The 20,033-nt window shown below is 38.1% G+C and overlaps 1 protein-coding gene across 4 annotated transcripts in view; it reads right to left on the bottom strand.

Moving 5' to 3' along the window:
• Positions 1–20,033, bottom strand: part of KMT2C (lysine methyltransferase 2C) — a 270,536-nt gene that overhangs the window by 30,045 nt on the left and 220,458 nt on the right. For all 4 annotated transcript variants that reach the window (XM_027573958.2, XM_027573955.2, XM_027573957.2 and 1 more), the window contains 11 exons: positions 18,640–18,772; positions 18,176–18,390; positions 16,396–16,469; positions 14,894–15,076; positions 12,630–14,507; positions 11,889–12,181; positions 8,671–10,496; positions 7,448–7,559; positions 4,316–4,394; positions 2,331–2,394; positions 220–452 (listed from right to left, as the gene is read on the bottom strand). In XM_027573958.2, the coding sequence (XP_027429759.2) occupies positions 220–452; positions 2,331–2,394; positions 4,316–4,394; positions 7,448–7,559; positions 8,671–10,496; positions 11,889–12,181; positions 12,630–14,507; positions 14,894–15,076; positions 16,396–16,469; positions 18,176–18,390; positions 18,640–18,772 (5,090 nt within the window). The remainder of the gene's footprint in view (positions 1–219; positions 453–2,330; positions 2,395–4,315; positions 4,395–7,447; positions 7,560–8,670; positions 10,497–11,888; positions 12,182–12,629; positions 14,508–14,893; positions 15,077–16,395; positions 16,470–18,175; positions 18,391–18,639; positions 18,773–20,033) is intronic.

The raw sequence follows: 20,033 nt of genomic DNA on the forward strand, positions 1-20,033 counted from the left end.
GTCTGCTTCTCCCTTTCCCTTTACCCTTTCCTCCCACCCCACTTGTGCTCATGCACTTTCTCTAATAAATAAATAAAATCTAAAAAAAAAAAAAAGTTTTACTTTTCAGGAATGTGTCTTTTACATAAGATATACCAACATATTTTAAAACCAAAATATTGAGAAGAAATAATAAAAACAACCCATATGAAAAAGAACAACCAGAATGCTTCAAATTACCTGTTCTAGCTGTTTCTGAACCATGCTTTGCTGTTCGGTAACATGCTTGAGTTGTTCTGCATCCTCTTCTGGAAATTCACGCCCAGCTTTCTTAGCAGTACGTTGTTTTGCTGAAAGGGCTTTCTTAGATTTTCTGTGTGCACCAATTTGTTCTTCAAGATATTTCTGCTGCATCTGAAGAAGCTGTTGGGTCTCCTGAAGCCATTCTTCATACTGCTTACGCTGTGAATCATCTAAGGAAAAAATGAAAAATTCATCTGTGTTAATTTTCTAAAGGATCCAACAATGTAAAAGTTATACAAATCCATTTTATAAGGAAATGCAGTTTCACCATGACCTTGTAATAGGTGTCATTAAAACATAATACTAAATATTAGACCATAATATAACTTTATCAAATAGGAGACTTTAGAAAAACATTTATTTGAGGAAAGCAAAAAATGCATGTTCTTAGTACAGCATTAACTTCATATTCAGAAATACTATAAATCCAATCTTTGAAAAACAAGACTTTTATCTAATGGAATGCTTTTCTCTAACCCACATGCCAACTATCTATTAAGTTATATATCTATTGTATTAATTCAACTTTACAGAATGTAAATATTTTTGGTTTTTTTAAAGACATTTTTTGGAAATGTTTTGTTTTTAAGAAACAAAGTTGGGTATATACTATTACCAGAGCATGGATTAGGTATCATTTCCCATGCTAATTTTCCTAAGTATAGGTTTTCTTATTTCTTAATAGCGAAAAAATACCCTAAACTTTGAGGAAGGGAACCTAAACTCTTTTAGAAGGGACCAACATGAAGTCTGTGTTTTATAAAGGAAATCCGTAAGTTAAAAACATTGCTAACTTTTATGAATTTTGTAATTTATATTTCTATAAATAAGCAAAGGTATGGAATAATTATTAACCAGGTAAAATCTTTCCTACTTTTATGACTGTCATAAATATCTCCCCAAATAGTTATATCTCTTCATTTTGTACCAATATTCCTTCTTTATTCTTTAAGGGCACTTTACGTCACTGATGCCAAATCCCAAAAACAAAAAAAAAAGTCATCTTATGGTAGTAAAATTCAAAATATACCTTTTGACTCACTATAAGACAAAGAAATGAATAAATACAATTCCAAGAAGGACATTAGCTGAAAAATTACATCAATGATAACAGAATATTGTCATACAGTAAGAATCCAACCAAAGCCAATGGGCACAATAAAGCCAGAAAAAGCCAGTTGGTTATAGCAGTATACTTGTTTTTAATGCAAATATGTACTCAAATTATAATTATGATTAAATGCAGGGGTTAATTTCAAAAGGTCAGACTTTGGGTTTGTTCCTAAACCCAGAAGTTCCAGTACATGTATGAACTTGAAATCTAGTCTACTAAATTTGAAGGGCATTTTTCAAGAACAGGCTTTTTCACAAGATTTCAGAAGTTCTGCTTCTGGTAGAATGAGACCTACCGCAAGGAAAGCCTTTCTGGTTTCTGGAACCAGGAGAGCAGAGGTGAGCAAAATGAAAAATAATGGTGAAAAAAAAGTTAGCTAAACAGTCTGAAGATTTCAGAAAGGTTCAGTTTGGGGAGAACTTTAAATACTATCCTGAACCACCTTGGGACCCCTGAAGATAACTAGAAAGGGTTCCGTGGCATCCTGTATCCTTGACCTTCACACCATGCTGCTAACCCAACTTATTTCTAAGCCTATTCCCTTTGTTGTTCCCATTTAGTGTCCTTGTCACTTAGGCAGACAGTCATGAGAACAAGAAGCAGTTTAATTCTACAGATTGTAAAGTGCCCAATCTATATATAAAAACAGCAACAACAGTATTGAAGAGAATGGGGAAGATGGTTTTTCTGTATTAAAATATTGATCTCTAACTAGAATTCTTCATGCACAGAGAAAAAAAGCAATGAAAATACATGCCTTCAGGAACAGATTTCTAAAAGGGCAGGGATGTTCCATAAAAGATGAGGGCACTTAGACTTAAAATAACACATCTACACTAACTCCAATTTTTTTGTTTGTTTGTTTAGAAGAACACAAATATAGCGCAAACAAGCAATCCCCAGAGAATACATAACTTATTAGATTTATACTTACTGACAAAGCCTGGACCAAAATTTGGAGGATTAGGCCTAGAAATCTGATGTGTTATACTGCCATCCTAAAATAAGTAAAATTTACAAATAGGTTTATTCCACATTTCAGTTAAAGGGGGGAAAACTTAAAAAAAGAAAAAGAAAAAGAAAAAAAGAAAAAAAGAAATGGAAGGAAAAAACCCCTTAATTTCCTAAGGCATTTTTAAAGCTTTGATTTTTATAAAAAGTAGGATGAATTTTACGATGACAAACTAATTTCCGAAAATTTAAAACTATCTCTGAACTATTTTATTTTCTAGATTTTACTTGAAAAACAATTATGTTTGAGGTAAGGGATTACTCATCAGAAATATAGTATTAGGGCAAGTCAAATATCATTAGTACTTAGCTAGAGATCCACATAAAATCCCATTTTTTGATGAAGTCTACCTGGCTTTTTCTGCAATTAAGACATAAATATGGGTTCCAGATTTACTAAAATCCACTCTATAACACAGTTATTTACAAACAAGAACTACTGTCCCTAACATGCACAAATAATAAATATACACTTACTAAAAATATTAGTCTTATTTTCTAATTAAATATCTTGTTTCTTCCAGGGAGACTGACTAAATAGTTATTAATCTAAAAATTCCCTGGCAACACTCTGATAAATAAAATTAACTTTGAAAAAAACATTTACTCAGTTGTTACAAGTTCTGTTAGACATGAGCTGCACACAAGGTAACAATTATCAATGTTCCTAGCAGCCAGAATACTTCACGTAATCCTTATAATACTGCAAAGTGAGTGGTGTAACATTTGACAGATCAGAAAACAGGGGTTAAAGACCTTGCCCAATGTTGCACAGTAAATTCATAGTGGAACTGAGATTTTTTTTTTTAACTCCACTATGAAGTCTATGCTTTTTCCACTGTATCAGATGGTGCTCTGTTCTTTTAATAATGAAAAGAATATAATTATCAGCATAGTAAATCTAAGGCACAACTGTCATGGCAAAAAAGAAAATTTCAAAGACATATAGTAAGTAGCTTTCTCTTTTTTTTTTCTAGGCAGGTAACTTAAAAAAAAAAAAACACCTTATATGTGCACTATGGTGAGCACTGTGAATTGTGTAAGACTGATGAATCACAGACCTGTACCTCTGAAACAAGTAATACATGTTAAAAAAAATAAAAGAAGAAGATCGTAGGAAGGGAAAAATGAAGGGGGGGAATCGCAGGGGGAGAGGAACTATGAGAGACGATGGACTCTGAGAAACAAACTGAGGGTTCTAGAGGGGAGGGGGGTGAGGGGATGGGTTAGCCTGGTGATGGGTATTAAAGAGGGCATGTACTGCATGGAGCGCTGGGTGTTATATGCAAACAATGAATCATGGAACCCTACATCAAAAACTAATGATGTAATGTATGGTGACTAACATAACAATAAAATAAAATTAAAAAAAAAACACCTTATGAAATGAACAGTTCTACTTTCCTGGACACTGCTTGACACTAGACATTTAAATATTACACTTAAAGCTGATTATTATGAATGGAAAATATCTTAAAAGCTAAATTATTCCAAGGAATAAATAGCAGAACATGACTATCGACAGCCAAGTCGAATGATTATAGTCATTATTTTGCAGTTTCACGTTATGGATTAATTCCAAAATGTAGGACATGAAAATGTTCTTGTGGAGTTGAAATTAAATAAAAGCAAAACCCAAAACGCTAAGTATTTGGTTTCCCTCCAAGTGACTTTCTACCTCATAAATATAGAGGTCCTTTTCAGAAACTGTCAATTTTTTAACCTCAGTTTGGCATTCCTTTAAAAAAAGTAATAAAACATCTTTATTTCTGCTGAGCTGAGAATGCACTTGGCAGGGTTTTCAGGCTTCTACCGCTGTCTACAAGTGGCCTCCCTCTAAAGAGTAGGGTTTGGTGAGAAACACAGGACAACGCCCCCTCTCAGCTGACTAGCGGCAAGCAGCAGTACCTGCACGACGGCCTGTGGGAGCAGACTCTGCCCTTCACCAGCCTGCGCTCCCGTCACCGACTGGCCCATAAAGGGGAACCTGTGAAAAGGAAGTCCAAGTATCAAAATGAGGAGCATTTGGAACGACAATTATTTTAAGTGTTTAACAATTTCCTCTTCAGGGGAGAAAGAGCAATGGCATCAAAACCATGTACAAAAGCCCCATTTTGTGGCGTATGCCCACGTTTAATCCTCAACCTGCAGCTCTGAGGTGTGGACTCTTTCTACTCCCATTTCATTTATGATGAGAGGAAGACTCATTACTTAACTTCTACCACAAGAACCAAGCAGCTGGGATAAGAAGCCAACTAGGCTGCTCCCAGGGTTTCACTCTCTATTACAGGTCTCACTATGCCTTAAAATAAAATTAACTCAAGTCTTCATTTACTACATACATTCTTAGAAAATTATTTCTTGTTTCAATTATTACTGGCGGAGAGTGGGGGAATGGACAAATTGGTGAAGGCAATTAAGAGGTACAATCTTCCAGTTATAAAATAAAAATAAGGAACAGAGAGGTGAGAACATAAGCTGAGGGAATGTAGTCAATAACACTTTAACAACTTTGTATGGTGACAGATGGTAACTAGACTTATTGTGGTGACCATTTCATAATGTAGATAAATATCAAACCAGTATGGTTGTGTACCTAAAACTAACACAATACTCTAAGTCAATTATTCTTTAATAAAAAAATTGGTAGCTTATTTTGTATTCTAAAAAAAAGATGTATCTCAATTTAAAAGTTTCATACATTTTTGTACATTTTTTATCTAATGTTAAGGCAAATCAAAAATCTGTCACTGACCAAGTCTATGTGGTTAAAAATGTCTGGCAGGGGCGCCTGAGTGGCTCAGTTGGTTAAGTGTCTGACTCTTGATTTCGGCTAAGGTCATGATCTCAGGGTCGTGAGATGGAGCCTGGTGCTGGGCTTGGAGCCTGCTTATGATGCTCTCTTTCCTCTCCCTCTGCCCCACGCCACCCCCCGCCATGAGCGCACGCCCTCTCTCTAAATAAATAAATAAAAATGTTTGGTAAAATGTGACTTATTCTAATTGGAGCTATAAAAATTTCATAGAAACATTACTGTTCTAATGAAAACACTTCCTCCAGAGTTACCAAATGCTTTAATACAACAAGCATAATTTCCAAATTATGTATCAAATATTATATATTAGTACTTAGGTACTATTACAATTTAGAGCATATGCTTTTTAATTTTTTTACTCAGTTTTTTTTTTAATTTATTTATCAACCTCCTGTCCCCACTACAACCCTCATCTGGAATGATCTCTGGATCCAAATACCACAGTCTACCATCCTCCATCAACCCAGCACACTGCTTGAAGGAGGAACCATCACCACTTCTTCAAAGCACTCAGCAGAAGAGCACACAACATCCTAAGACATAACTAATGTACCAATGTATCTCTCTCACTGGTAGAGGTACCAATGCTGAAAGATCAGGGGTCTGATTCTGAGGCTTTTTTTTTTTAACTTGAGGTCCCTACTTTATACTAAATGCGAATGAAATTAGCTTTTCCTTCTATTTTTGACTATAGCAGCAAACTACACTATTATTAGCAGTACCATGACTTTATCACCAATAGAATTCACATTCATAACAGAAGTTGCTGCACATACCTAATTTGGTCATTTAGGTTCATCATTACATACTATGAAATAATGATAGTTATTAGACCTATTGCTAAATTTGTTAATGCATTAAGAAGCAAATATATCGTAATTTTAAATTTAAATAACTGTATTTCAAATATAATTGATTTCCCTGTAATGCTACATTTTTTGGTTTTGCATATAAAATGTTGAGAAGTAATTCAAAGGTTTCACTGGATTGTCAATAATGTTCATGACAAAAAAGTTAAAAACCCCCGTGACAGAGAAATTGTGGAAATAGATGCCACGTAATAATGAAAATCATTAGAAACTACTATCTCTACTTTGATCTCAACAATGCTTCTTGACCATTTCCAAAGTATCTCAACAACTGCGAAGAAATATACCTTTAAGGATTCCCAATTTACCTGAAATAACATGTTTATCTTAAATTCATGTAGATTTTATATTCAATTCCATAATCACCCATAATCCTTTTTGTGAAAAAAAGTTCTTCAACAAGGTAATTAGGCTGAACTGAGGCTCCAGGCCTACTCTATTGACAGAGATTCTCAACCACAACACACATCAGAATAATTCATGGTGCTCATCAAAAACACAGATACACCAGCACCATTTCCAGATACTCTGATTCAGGACCTGCAGGTGAGTCAATGAACCTGAACTTTTACAAAACTACCACGTAATTCTGATGGCAGTCCATAATCAAAACTTAAGAAAGACTGCCCAGCAGTTATCTAATATACCTTCAGGGGCATAAATACTCTAATTTCAGAAATCCAGAATCTAATAACTCTTATAGTCCTGTTTAATGCATAATTTCCACTTCTCTGCTAACAGTGAAAGGACTTACAAATTCTCCAACTGCTAACTTTCAACCATCCTCTTGACTTTTCCTTTCCTGATTCAAATTCAGTTTGGGGACATTTTATTTTAGAAATAAATTCACAGTTGCCTTAACCACTGGGGATCTTTACTGAAATGTCCCACTTTTTTCTCTGCATTGTTCCTTTGATGGAATAAAAAATATTCACAGGCTTAAATAAGCTATCTTCTTTTCTCAAAAGAGCAGTTAAATTTCTATTTTCCTGTTTCATTTTCTCATCTTCCTCTATTTTGGATGAAAGATCTCTGTCCCAAGCAGCCTTTAGTTAGATTAACTATTCTAAAACTACTTAAAAGAACACACTTAAATACCCTGATTTCCTGATTAATCAAGTCAACCTTCCAACCATTCCCTAATCTTTTGTTTACCTTGAAACTAATAGAAATTAAATCCTTACATTTGTAAAACATTTTACATTTGATCATATCCAGCTGACATCACAACCAATTTAAGTACTTACTGTTCATTCCTAGAACATAGATTTTTGAGTTACTATGTTTTTTCTAGAAACTAGTAATAATTCATGTACTTCTTGATGCGCAGTAAAAATGAGAAATATCTTCACCTACCTGTTCATAACCATTGGTGGCATGCCCATATTGTTTTGTGCCATTACTTTATTTATGCCTTTAAGGGCCACCATTTTGGCTTTCATTATAGGATCTGTAATTGCATCAAAATCTAAAGAAAAAATATTTTAAAGTTACTTATTTCATAGTACTTGGTTCAAGTAACACTAAGAGGAAATTTAACTATCACAAACGTCATGTAACTTATAGACTCTTATTCTTTATAATAATCGCCATTATAGGTTCTCTACTAGGTAAGGAATTATGAGATAGTAAAAACCTCATCCTGAATCTAATCTCATCTCCCTAATCCATACTTGCATAACGCTTGCATACCTCAGTTGTGCAAAAATCAGAGCAAGAAGCTTGCCACATTTAAGGGAGACAGCAGCAATGATATAAAGCAATGCAATTCCTTTCCATCCAAAATTTTCCAATGCTAATCAGAATGGCTTCTTCAGTAATGCAACATCATAAACAAGCAATTGCCATTGTCTCCAATACTAAGGAATTCTACTAAACCTAGTTATCACTTTTTAAAGGAAAAATGTACCTATTTCTTGAGGGTATACCTTTGCAATAAGGATAGGCTACTGAAAAAAAGACCTCTTTGCATACAGATGAAAAAGAAATGCCCCCCATGATAAAATTGGTAATGCCTACAGGACAGAACGTCAGTTTTACTGTTTAGAAGAAAGCATTCCTTTGACACGTGCGCTTTGATTGCAAATTCTTACTATTGGAGGCACGCCGGTATTTTAATTGCATTGCTATTTTATGGTTTTTTTTTTTCCAAATTAATAAGGTACTGGATACAAGTTAAAGAGCTTTATATGAAAAATTTTGCCAAGCATTTGTCTAAAGTACACCAAAGACAGCAAGATGTTTGTTTCCATCATGACTTCTTTAAATTCATCTTTCAATGACTCTGAAAATACGTGGTAATAATGGTTAGAGGGAACTAAAGGGGACGAGTCTGATTTCTGTTAAACAATACCGTAAGTAATAGAAGTGAGAAGGTCTGAAACTCAGAGCTTTGAATCTCTTGATCCCTGGGAGGACTTTAAAACTCTTAATTGCTTTCATTTTCAAGCTGAATGAGGAACAAAAATACGACCCTCATTGCTCTGGTCCACATGTGATTTTAATACCGAAATCCTGGAAGCTTACTGCATGCCACCCTAAAGCCCACAGCAATTATTGAAATCCAAGGGAATTCCTACCGATATTAGGGAAGAATGGCTCTGACCGCTGACGAATCATGGCTTGCATCTGTCTCTGCTGTTGCTGTTCTTGTCTCTCCTGATCCAGAAGATCCTGTAGAAGTAGAGGCTGTTCCTCTAGAAGGAGGGGCCTCTCTCTATTCTGCTGGGCTAATGTTTGAGGGATCATTAGCTGCTGGGGTCCAGAAATGCCACTGGTACCAGCCTGGTTTGTTAGAGGCACAGTTTGATTTGTAGGTTTTCCTGTCCCAAAACCGTGATTAACTGCTGACTGCCCCTGGATGAATCCTGGATTTACCTGCACACCCTGAGGAAAAGTATGGTTTACTCTAGAGACTACTGCCACACTAGAATTCACGGTATTATCCAAAACGTGACCAGGCGGTGTCATCAAAGGAGGTGGCAAACCCGACACGTGATTGGATGGTGAGGCTGGCAATGCTGGTGGTGGAGATCCCAATGGCCTAATGTCTGCGTTATCGGATTTTTCATGAGCAAGTAAACTTGAGAGAACTGGAGTTGCTCCAGTTATGCCACAGGAGTTTATTACATCTTCAGTGGGCACCTGAGCAGAGCCACGAACACCACTGGTGCTGGAACCAGCAGTTTCTCGATTAGTTCTTTTCTCCAGTAAATCTGTACCGCAGGACTGCAAGGAAGCCTTCTCTCCATCAGTTATGTCTGTGGGAGCAGAAGCCTGTGAGCAGGGAGTGTCAACATTATCCTTACTCTCATCACTTTTCTCACTTCCGCATTTGGTTTCCCCTTTAGAATCTGGAGACAGTACTTCTGTTTTTATCTCGCTGGTACCCGCGGATTTTTTCCATGGAGAATGTTTATCAGGAGGAACTACAGTTTTGTCCTCTCGCTCCTTTTTTTTGGGTTCAATAGATACACACTGATTATCTATCTTATCATCAATCGGAACATTAAGGTCTAGTTCCTCATTAAACATGCTTTTCTTATCTCCTAGGTCAAGTTCTGGATCTGTATATGCAATGAGATCAAATTCTCCCGACTTTAAGAGGTCATCCAGGTTGGGATCATTAGTTTCCAAATTACCTAAAGTATCCAATTCATCTCCCTTGCCATCCTCTGTATCTAGATTTAAATTTTCCAGATCTTCATCATCCAAGTCTTTGACTTCAACCCCCTCAAGATCTTTAACATCTAGTTCCTTTACAGATGGGTCATCAGAATCAAGTTTTTCTTCAAGACCATCAGAAGATTGGGTGGTTATCTGTAAATTATCAGATGTTGTTTCAGCTGGTGTAGATGTTGACAAAGAGGCCTCTGAAAATTCACCTCCTAAGGGATGGCTTAGAGACCTCATGACCATAGAAGATGAATGAGCAGGATGACCTTGGTCTTGCTGAGATGGTGGCACTTGTTCCAAACTTGGATGCAAAGGTAGCTGAGTTGGTAGACCTTGAGAAGGTCGTCTCAAAGACTCTGTGTGTCTAGGGCCTGGAAAGTCGGGCCGGGGAATGAAGTTTCCATGTCTCGGATGAGAAGGTCCCTCTATAACGCTGCCGGGAGAAGCAGTGAAGGGCAGCCGTGGCCTTCCATCAGGGGCCCGATGCCTCAGTTCAATAAATGCTTGGCCCAGTATGTTATGCTGCTGAACCGTCAGACTCTGTGGTGGAAAATGCTGAGGAAGGCCAACTGGATTATTCATTTGTGAGTTATTTAAAGGCCTCGGCATATCTACAGATATTGATCTTCTCAGCTGCGGAGGAACCCCAGATCCTTGTATTTGTTGAGGAGGTACAAGGAAGCGTTCCTGACTTGACAGGGTACCATGACTACCCCCTGGAAATCCAAATCTAAAAAAAAAGCAGATCATTAATATTAAGAATCATGTTGATTTTAGAGTTAGGTTGAAAAAGGAAGAGCCTGAGGTTAAACTCATATACAAAATTAACGTTGCCAAATGCAACAACTTAGCAAAACAAAATTATCACCATTAGAAAGCACTTACAAAGTATCTATATGCAAGTAATTTTTACTAAGTACCCTATAATGCTCACCATATCTGAGCTCTAAAGGCATATAATCTAAGATAACATAAACTAACTGCCAATAAGCAGATGGAATCAAATGTTTAGAAATAAGCATAATACTACTGGAGTTGAGTAAGAGTCTCTTTTTTCTTTATTTAAGGAGGCTATAAGGGAAGGCTGATATGGGGGGGATGCTTGAAGAAAGCAGGTGGTCTACCGAAGTATACTAGAGAGACTTCTGGGTCTCTGTCCTTGAGAAGAGAAAGTCACAGGTATAATGACTGGATAGACTAATTTATTTGCTTAAAAGGAATGAGAAAAGGAAGCAGTAAGAGATAAAGAATGCCAGGCATCTCTTGTAAAAACTTAGATGAATAAATTATAAGACTATTTTTATTATTTATACTGTACCTCATTCTAGAAAGAATTAAAGGTAATTTATAAATAAATATAAAACAGAACAGGCATAAATTATAATTGAGGAAGAAAAAAGGAAAATCAAGTTAAGACTATAACATGGAGATAGGTATTAGACTAAAAAAACATACATGACAAAACCAAAGCACATCCTAAAGAACTCTCTATTATAACATGTTTGGCTTTGACCCTTGTACCAGCCATTTCACACAAAAAAATAAACAAATAATACCACTAACTTGACAACCCTCTCTCATCAAGAAAAGCTCCTAGAGGAAAACACCCCAACAATCTGAAAATCTCCACAGTTATTTACTATGTAAATTAAAATGGAAAATTTGGGGCGAGGACAATATTCACTCATCACATCACAGAAAGCTTTCACAGAATGTGGCAGTTACATGCCAGAGATCTGACTGGTTGATAAACTACTTCCCTGTGGCTGCAATGTAAACCGAATACAGTCAATACTGAATGACAGAGGGAAGGTTTCAAAGAGTCTGTAGAATTCTCAGAGGTTAAAAAAGAAAAATCCATGACCTCTCATAAGTGGAAAATAACACTGATTATATCTCAAAGGACTCAAAAAGTAAAAAGCACTAACAGTGTCTTAAGATGAGCACTGGGTGTTACACACAAACAACGAATCATGGAACACTACATCAAAAACTAATGAAGTACCGTATGGTGACTAACATAATTAATAAATAAATAAATAAACAAATAAATAAATAGAGTAACTTCATTTTTCTATTCCCTTCCACCAGTTTAAATCTGGTGTGAAATTAAAAGCATTACCTAAATCCATGAGGTCTCATCCCCATACCAGTAACGTCAGGAGGATAGGGTCCACGTGGATCTTTCGGGAAAACTGTGTATCTAGGTCCCAGAGGAGGGACAACGGGCGATCTGATGTTCCCGGGATAGGGGGGTGGAGGCCTGCTAAAGGCCTGGCCAATGCCCTCGGGTTGCCAGTGTTGCAGGGGGGCCCCGTGAGGCACCACCGCTGGATCCTGCGACCCCTTCTCCTGTCGACCTGCCATCTTCTTCTGCTGCTGCTGCTGGAGAATGATTTCCCGTAACTTCTGCCGCTGGACGGAAAGAAATGAAAACCATGGGGACTTCTGATAATGAGCTAATGGCTTCTTAAGTCTGAATACTTTCATCATGTGACTATGGTAATGCTTAACATATCTCAATGTTTACAAGTTTGGTAACACCAGTTACACTTAACTATTCAGCAGGTTATAAAAACAAAGTAATAATTTGGGTCCTTTTCCTTGCCACACAAGAATCATAAAATTGAAAGTTTTCATACTGAAGAATTCCCAAATTCATGAAGATCAAAAATGAGACACAGAATAAAATCAAATTCAATTGTATTAATTTTACCAATTTCGTTTTTCTTCTTTGCAGTATGACAAATTCTACAGAATAAGATAAACTTTAACATCTCTGTAGAAATTACTGTTTGATGAAATGAACAGCATTCTCAAATAATACATTTAAAACATCCATGAAGATACGATGTATTTTTACCTGTCTCAATTTCTCTGTATCTGCTTGTGACATATTTACGGTATTCTGTGTATCAGTGACTCCTGAAGTTGGTACAGGTCCAGGAAGATGGGAGACACCGGAAAACTGTTGGTTCTGAGAACTCATTGGAGAATTTGAAGGTGCACTGAAGCTCCCTTCTGATCCAGGCCTTGACTGATCAACAATATCATGAGCAACCTGACTTGTTCCAAAAGAGTCAGACTGAGATCTCGGGGTCATTGGAGGCTGATCATAGGGATCACGAGAAGCAGATGGGGAGACTCGGCTAAACGTGTCTGAAATACCAGGTCCAGGTGGCCGAGGCGTTTGGGAACATGCGTCAGGTGGCCTTATCAATGGGCCAGATAAAGCTGCTCCTCGACTTTGTGCTGCTTGCAGGAAAGGATCCTGATTTGGCATGAGGACTGGTCTTGTCACTGAGGACCTAGTAAAACCCTCCGAAATCCTTGGCCTTGGTGTTGCTGGTGGCTGAGAATAAGGAACAGAAATTCCAGGTCTTGGTGTTCCAGGGGGATGGGCATATGGATCCGAATGCCTCTGATTAGTGGCAGAGGTAACAAACAAGTCTGCCTGTGTAGACGGCCTTGGGGTTGGTGGCTGCTGACTATAAGGATCAATCGTGGTGGGCCGGGGAGTTCCAGGAGGTTGAGAGTAAGGGTCTGGATTGGAGCGAGATGTGCCTGAGGGTTGGGAATAAGAATCTACAATAGGTCGTGGAGTTCCTGGGGGTTGGGAATATGGGTCCTGAGATGTTGGCCTTGATATGGTTCCAGGCTGGGAAAAAGCCCTTGAAGGATGGGCAAAAGATTCATTCATTGCTGGATGTGGGGTTAGGGGAGGCTGGCTATATGGGTCACTTGACTGGTTATGAGAAAAGTTATCTACAGGTCTTGGTGTCAAAGCAGGCCTTTCATAAGGATCAATCGACAACCGCCTTGGTGGTTGTGACACTGATCCATAGGGATCCTGGGAAGATGGAGGGGGCTGCATTGGAGTCTTAAAAGGTCCAGGACCACCATCTAGAGGGGCAGGTGTCAACAAGGGTCGTGTGTATGGGTCAGGTATCCGTTGTCTTTGAAACACATCTGTCCTAGGAGATGGTTTAGTAAAGTGATCATTGGTTCCAGCTGCTAGGGGACCTTTTGCAGTTTGTTCGGAAACTACAGGAGACCGGGGAAGGCCCAAGGGTTTAGGAAACTGATCTGTCATCACAGGTCTAGGTGTGTCTGGAGGCTTTGCATAGGGGTCACTATTTGTTGTGGAGGAAGAACATAAATCTCTGACTGGGGACGGCCTATTAGCTGTTGTTTCACTCATCTGAGCCGGCCTAGATACTGAAGGTGGCGGGGCACAGCTGTCCGCCAGTGCAGCAGAATTTCTTCTGGAAAAACTATGGCCCCCAGGAGGTGGTCTTGGGGTACCAACCATTTTCGCGTAAGGATCCACTGGAGATGGAGGTCGGGCGTGAGAAGATCCCGGCGAGAACACCTGCGGGGAGGCTGGCTGACAAGCCTGAGACTGTGGCAGGCCCTCCGGGACAGGCACGCGGGACGGGGCTGCCGCAGGAGGGGGAGCCTGTGGTTTTAGGAACACGTCATCTGACGACGCAGAGGTGGGGGTGTTGGGCAGCTGCTTCGCAAACAGGTCTTTATGGAAGGACTGTGCAGGAGACACATTCCCATTGCCCGGCTGAGGAGTCAGGGGGCTCTGCATCCCACTACTGGGTGTGTCCGAGCCGGGCTGGGCCAGGAGAGGCTGGGCCCCGAACTGCTGCTGCTGTTGTTGCTCATTCTTGACCTGCTCAAGTTTCTGTGTGGCTTCAATTTTGGCCTGCTGCTTACTTTTCTGACGCATTTGCTGTGAAACAGGGAAGAAAAAGCAATCACATGGTCGAGAAAAAGAATGTGATGGTCATGGGAGGAAAAAAGCGACAGAAAATTAATTTGTTTGATGTCATCAGTTATCAGATTGTGCCCATATTAGAGTATAAGCTCCTGGAGAGGAGACATGATTGTTCGTCACAATGCACCTCACTTGTGCCAGCAGCACCTTGTCTGTGCTGTTCCAGTGAACGTCCCAAATCAACTTAAGTATAGTTTACTGAGAAAGGGAAGTCTATTTTTAATCTCGTTTTTATATTCTAGTAAGAACTAGCTTCTGAAACAATGACATGAACTGCTCTCCTCTCAAAAAGTAAAAATGCAATTTAAAAGCAAATCATTAAAAAAAAAAAAAACACATACCTGTCTAAATTTCCATTCCTGTTCATGTTCTGATTCTCTTTGCTTTAATGGATCTTTAAAAAGGTCCGAGTCAATGCGAGAACTGGGATCGATGCTGTCCTGCTGTTGCTGTCTCTTCAGGGGGTCATTTGACATCTGTACTTTATTAATGCGTAAAGCAGCTCTGTTATCTCTGGCTTTTTGCTTTGAAAAAAGGAGAAGAAAGTTATCTCCCGGTAGATGTAACATGTTTCAAGAAACAAAACAAAGTAAAACTATGATAAACTTTTTATGAAAAAGTTGGGTTAAATAGTCAAAAAGAGCTCCCGGACTCTCGTGTGAAAGCCTCTGGACACGAGCCCATCTTCTCCCGTTTTTAATGCATGTCACCTCAGTGGAGGATGGGCTTCCACCTCTCTGTCTGTACCAGGCTACAGAACCCAGTAATCTACTACTTTCAATCCTAATCTTCATAAAATTAAAAAATGGGAAAATTAACCTCTCCCCTAATTGAGAGAAAAGGAAAATATCAAATCAATCCTCTAAATCTAAAATCTGGAATTTGAAGCTTAGCATTAAAGAAAACTGAGAAACAACTAAAAATATCCTGCCTTTACCTTACTACAGTCAAGCTGAAACAAAAACAAGGCATTATCAACACATCAAAAACATTATTTTGCTTTACCCACGCAATCATTACATCTGACATATATGCACTGAAAGCCATGCACTGAAGGCCAAGTCAGAAACGCATGTTTTTCAAAACTATACTGTCCATTTAATACGCTTTAAAATGGAAGCAAGGATTTGGATCCAGCTGACAATCTTAATTTGGCTTTTTGGGAGAAAATAATTCACCATCTAAACGGTAACTCTTATTATAAAATATCCTGACTATTCCTCACAAAATTTATGTTTCAAAAGCTCTGTAAAGGCATCTAGGTACGTCTCTTTCAAGATACACAAAGATTCTTCACTAAACCTAACACAAAAAGAGCTTATTATGGAAGAAACTGAGGTACACTAATGCACCCTCAAAAATCAGTAGTCTTTTGAAGAGATAAAAGAATTTTAAAGTGAAATGAGGGGCGCCTGGGTGGCTCAGGTGGTTAAGCATCTGCCTTTGGCCAGGTCATGATCTCAGGGTCCTGGGATCGAGCCCTGCGACCAGCTCCCCGCCGAGCGGGGAGTCTGCTTGTCCCTCTGTGTGCACTCTCCCTCTCTCAAATAAATAAATGAAATCTTTTTTTTTTAAAAGAGTGAAATGAATTAAACATGCTCCTGAAATAACTGATTTCAATCTTCAATATCCTGGTTCTATTAACTAGCTTATGAAAACACCACATTCTGCCTTAAGACATAATGAATTAGGAAATCACTATAAAAACAAAATTGTTTATTAGCTGTGCAAGTATTAATATGTGTTTTGTGCAATGGTAAATCTTTTTATTAACCTAAGACAATAAAAATAAGGTTCAGGTATTGTGTTTAAGAGTATGATACATGGGAGTTTTGGTAAATACCACGTAAGGTGCTCTTTCCTGTGAGCTCGCTTTTCTCCACAGCTTGGCAATCTGCTTCACTCTAGTAGCCCAGTCTGCAACACAAAAGCATGGTGCACACATTTACAGAGCTGAGTCAGGATACATTGCCACATGGTGCTGACAGCTCAACTTAGTCTGGCTGTGTTCTCATAAAATGAGTAGCCCTAAGTTCAGTTCTTTGTATACCATAAAATCCCAGGCACACAGTAGGCCAAACAAATATTTGCCGAATGAAGTATTGCCTTATTAACCATCTCACTTGTAGAGTGGGGAAGCTTTATTTTTTTTTATTTTATTATGTTATGTTAATCACCATACATTACATCATTAGTTTTTGATGTAGAGTGGGGAAGCTTTTAAATCAAAAGGGCCAGCAGCCAAAATAAAGTTAAGCCAAACATAACAAGTTCCCTCAACCATGTAAGATGCTACCAGAACCAAAGCTAAGAGTTTTGTAAAACATCTGTACTCAAGAGAAGTCTATCAACCTGACCAAAAAAAGTAATAATTATAAATAAGCATCTCACCAGCATTTGTACACAACAAAGATATGGAAAACTAACAATTTCAAGCCATTTCCATGAAATTCACAGCGTCAGGATAGTAAACAAAATGAAATATGGGTGAAATCAACAATGATAAATGTAGAAATGATTTAGCCATTAAAAAAAAAAAAGCTTCAAGACAGCCAATGGAAATGGAAATGAAAATGGTGACATATGAACAGCCTTAACATGGTATCTCAGGAGGTTCTAGAATCACACAGTAAAATTACTAAAGAAAATCACTTAAAAAAAAATCATAGCTCTACCCTGAGGATAACTTATATTGATACAAAGTGACTTAATAGAGCCAGATATGCTCATCTGTAAACAGCAAATAAAAGTGGGATAAAACAGTATTTGAAGAGTGTGTACATTCCTTTAACAGATGACCCTGTACTAAACCACTGATTTTTATTGTTGGATAAGGTAGCATTTATTTCTATATATAATGAATAAAGTATCACAAAGAGGCACCTAAGAGACAGGTGTCATCTGTAAGAAAATCTACTTCTGGGTAACGCCCTGGTAATTTAAAAGAGGTATGTGCTGATAGCAGGGAAACTACTATAAGACAGCGTGAATGACCTTTTCCGTCCTGGTCTGTCTGGCCACGTAAACTCACCATAATTAACCAATGTTTGGTTACAAATATTCTATAAATGACATTCCACTAATCCAAATAGTTCATCCTCTGGTTAATCAGAATTTTCAAAAATGGTGCCATTACACCATCTGACTTTTTCAAACAGACTGGACAGATGGGGAGTAGGGGAAATACTGTTGAGTTTGCTTGGTTGGGAACAGACTCCTAGAATGGAGGTTGATTTAGCCTAACAATACTTGTGACTAAATGTTAAGTTTCTGTTCTAGGAATTTTTCTTTTTTTTTTTTTTTTTTTTGCAGAGTTACACATGTAACCCAACACTGAGTTCCACATTTAGGAAGACTGCTAAGAGCTGGAAAATAGATTATTTCATTAACTGAAATTAACTTTTAGGAAATATAGAAATGGATACAGAGTCTAGGACTGAGAAAATGCGAGACGTTTCCAGACACCTACGGAACCTTCACACTGTAGGCAGTCATGTGTACCCTTCACCAGACGAAATTTAGTGCTGATGCATGGACTTTCTACTATCGTAACAAAATAACAAACAGGTATTACATATGCAGGAAAGCTGGTAACAGACAGCAATACAATATCCGTGAATTACCAGGGAATTCTTCCTTTAGGCTGGGGAAATTAATGTTTGTGTAGAGAACCGGGGCTACTGTTGCCATTTCACCCAGAGCCTCCTCCTTCTCCCACTTCAGTGTACTTCTCTGGGCGTTTGACATTGTATCGTTTTCTCCTTCCCCCGTGGGAGTGGATGATGTCCAAGAGCTGTTAGGATCACTTGCCATTGGATTAAATGCTGGATTTTTATCCCTGGGAAATAATAAACAACTTGACTTCATACACATAAAATTACTTTCTAAATACAATAGTCAAGTACAATTTCATTAAGACCTCTTCTTATTACAAAGTAGCTAAAATGTTAGATAATTTTTAGCCAAAATCCCGATATATGTAACATACACTTATATAGTGCACAGCAACTTAAAACAGACCAATTAACATTTATATAATAAAAATTAGTGTAACTTAAGTTTCCATGGAAAATGAAGCCTATGCTACCTGGCATCAGTGTAAGGAGATTGTGCTATGGCAGAAAAAGCTCCCAATCCATTTCCAGGAGGCAAAGAATTGTGCGGGAGAGGAGGACTGGGTCCGATGAGGCCGTTCATGAGTGGTATCCGGGAAAAAACATCTTAAAGAAGAAAACACTTCAGTCTGCATATTATTCATAAATAATAAAAAAGCAGCTTATTTATAAGTAATATTTCTAAATAAAAATTTCTAGCACTCTTTAAAAGTAGAATTTTTATTCCAATATTAAACTAAAATACTGCATAAAGAGCAATTTTTGGTTATGATATTTTGCAATATGGTCTCTGTAATTCTCTCTACTTCATCATGGTATACTGCAGATAGCATGTGTTTTGGAGTCTGATAGCCCTGGGCTTGAAGCTTAATTTCTGCTACCTGTTAGCAGAGAGTCAATTACTATTTTTTCTTTTTGAAGATTTTATTTATTTGTTTCACGGGGGGGGGGGGGGGGGACACAAGCAGGGGGAGTGGGAGAGGGAGAAGCAGGCTTCCCGCCAAGCAGAGAGCTCAATGCGGGGCTCAATCCCAGGACCCTGGGATCATGACCTGAGCCGGAGGCAGACGCTTAACGACTGAGCCACCCAGGCGCCCGTCAATTACTGTTTCTATAACATGAAGGTACTCTGTAATGTTACTGACACAACGTGCATGGAGTTCTCAGCATAGTGCCTGGCATGCAGTGAGCTATTCAATACGTATTAGCTCCACAAAAAGAATAATTCTCACAGCAAATGCTAGTACATTTTATCAAATATTCTTTCTCTTCTTCATTCAAAATTTAAGAACAGATGGTTCTTTACATTTTACTCTTGTTGCTATTAATACAAAAAACTATCCATGACTCTTAAATTGGTACATGGTCTAAAATTGTTTGGAACAAACAATATTTCATCTACCATATCCAATAGATGATTATTGTTAAAAATACATACATTCTGTTTTGGGCCTAGTTTTCATTACTGTGCTTACAGTTTCAGTGCCCCCCCCCACCCCATTTTAACTCTCATTCCAGCTTATTCACAAGCTTCAAATCCCTGATCGTCGTCTTTCTAAACAGCCATTAGTCAAACCAAACAAGACCACCTTGTGTTTCCCCTAACTCTTCTCAAGCTTATAACTCCAACCTTGATTATTAAGATTTTCTACTGGTCTGAACTATTGAGGAACAGCCAACTGTCCTTATCTGCACAGTTTTCTGCACCTTCGAAAACCTCCTCCCAATTTAGAGACCTACTCTGAAGTAATAAATGCATGGCCTCTGTTGCAACACCCAGAACAACACTAGGAGACCACATCCACATCACCAATCAATGATACAAATGGAAATACAGTTACAGAGGTGGCTAATACTTGGCCCAATT

This window comes from Zalophus californianus, chromosome 12 (genome assembly GCF_009762305.2).
Source record: "Zalophus californianus isolate mZalCal1 chromosome 12, mZalCal1.pri.v2, whole genome shotgun sequence".
NCBI classification, from domain to species: Eukaryota; Metazoa; Chordata; class Mammalia; order Carnivora; family Otariidae; genus Zalophus; species Zalophus californianus.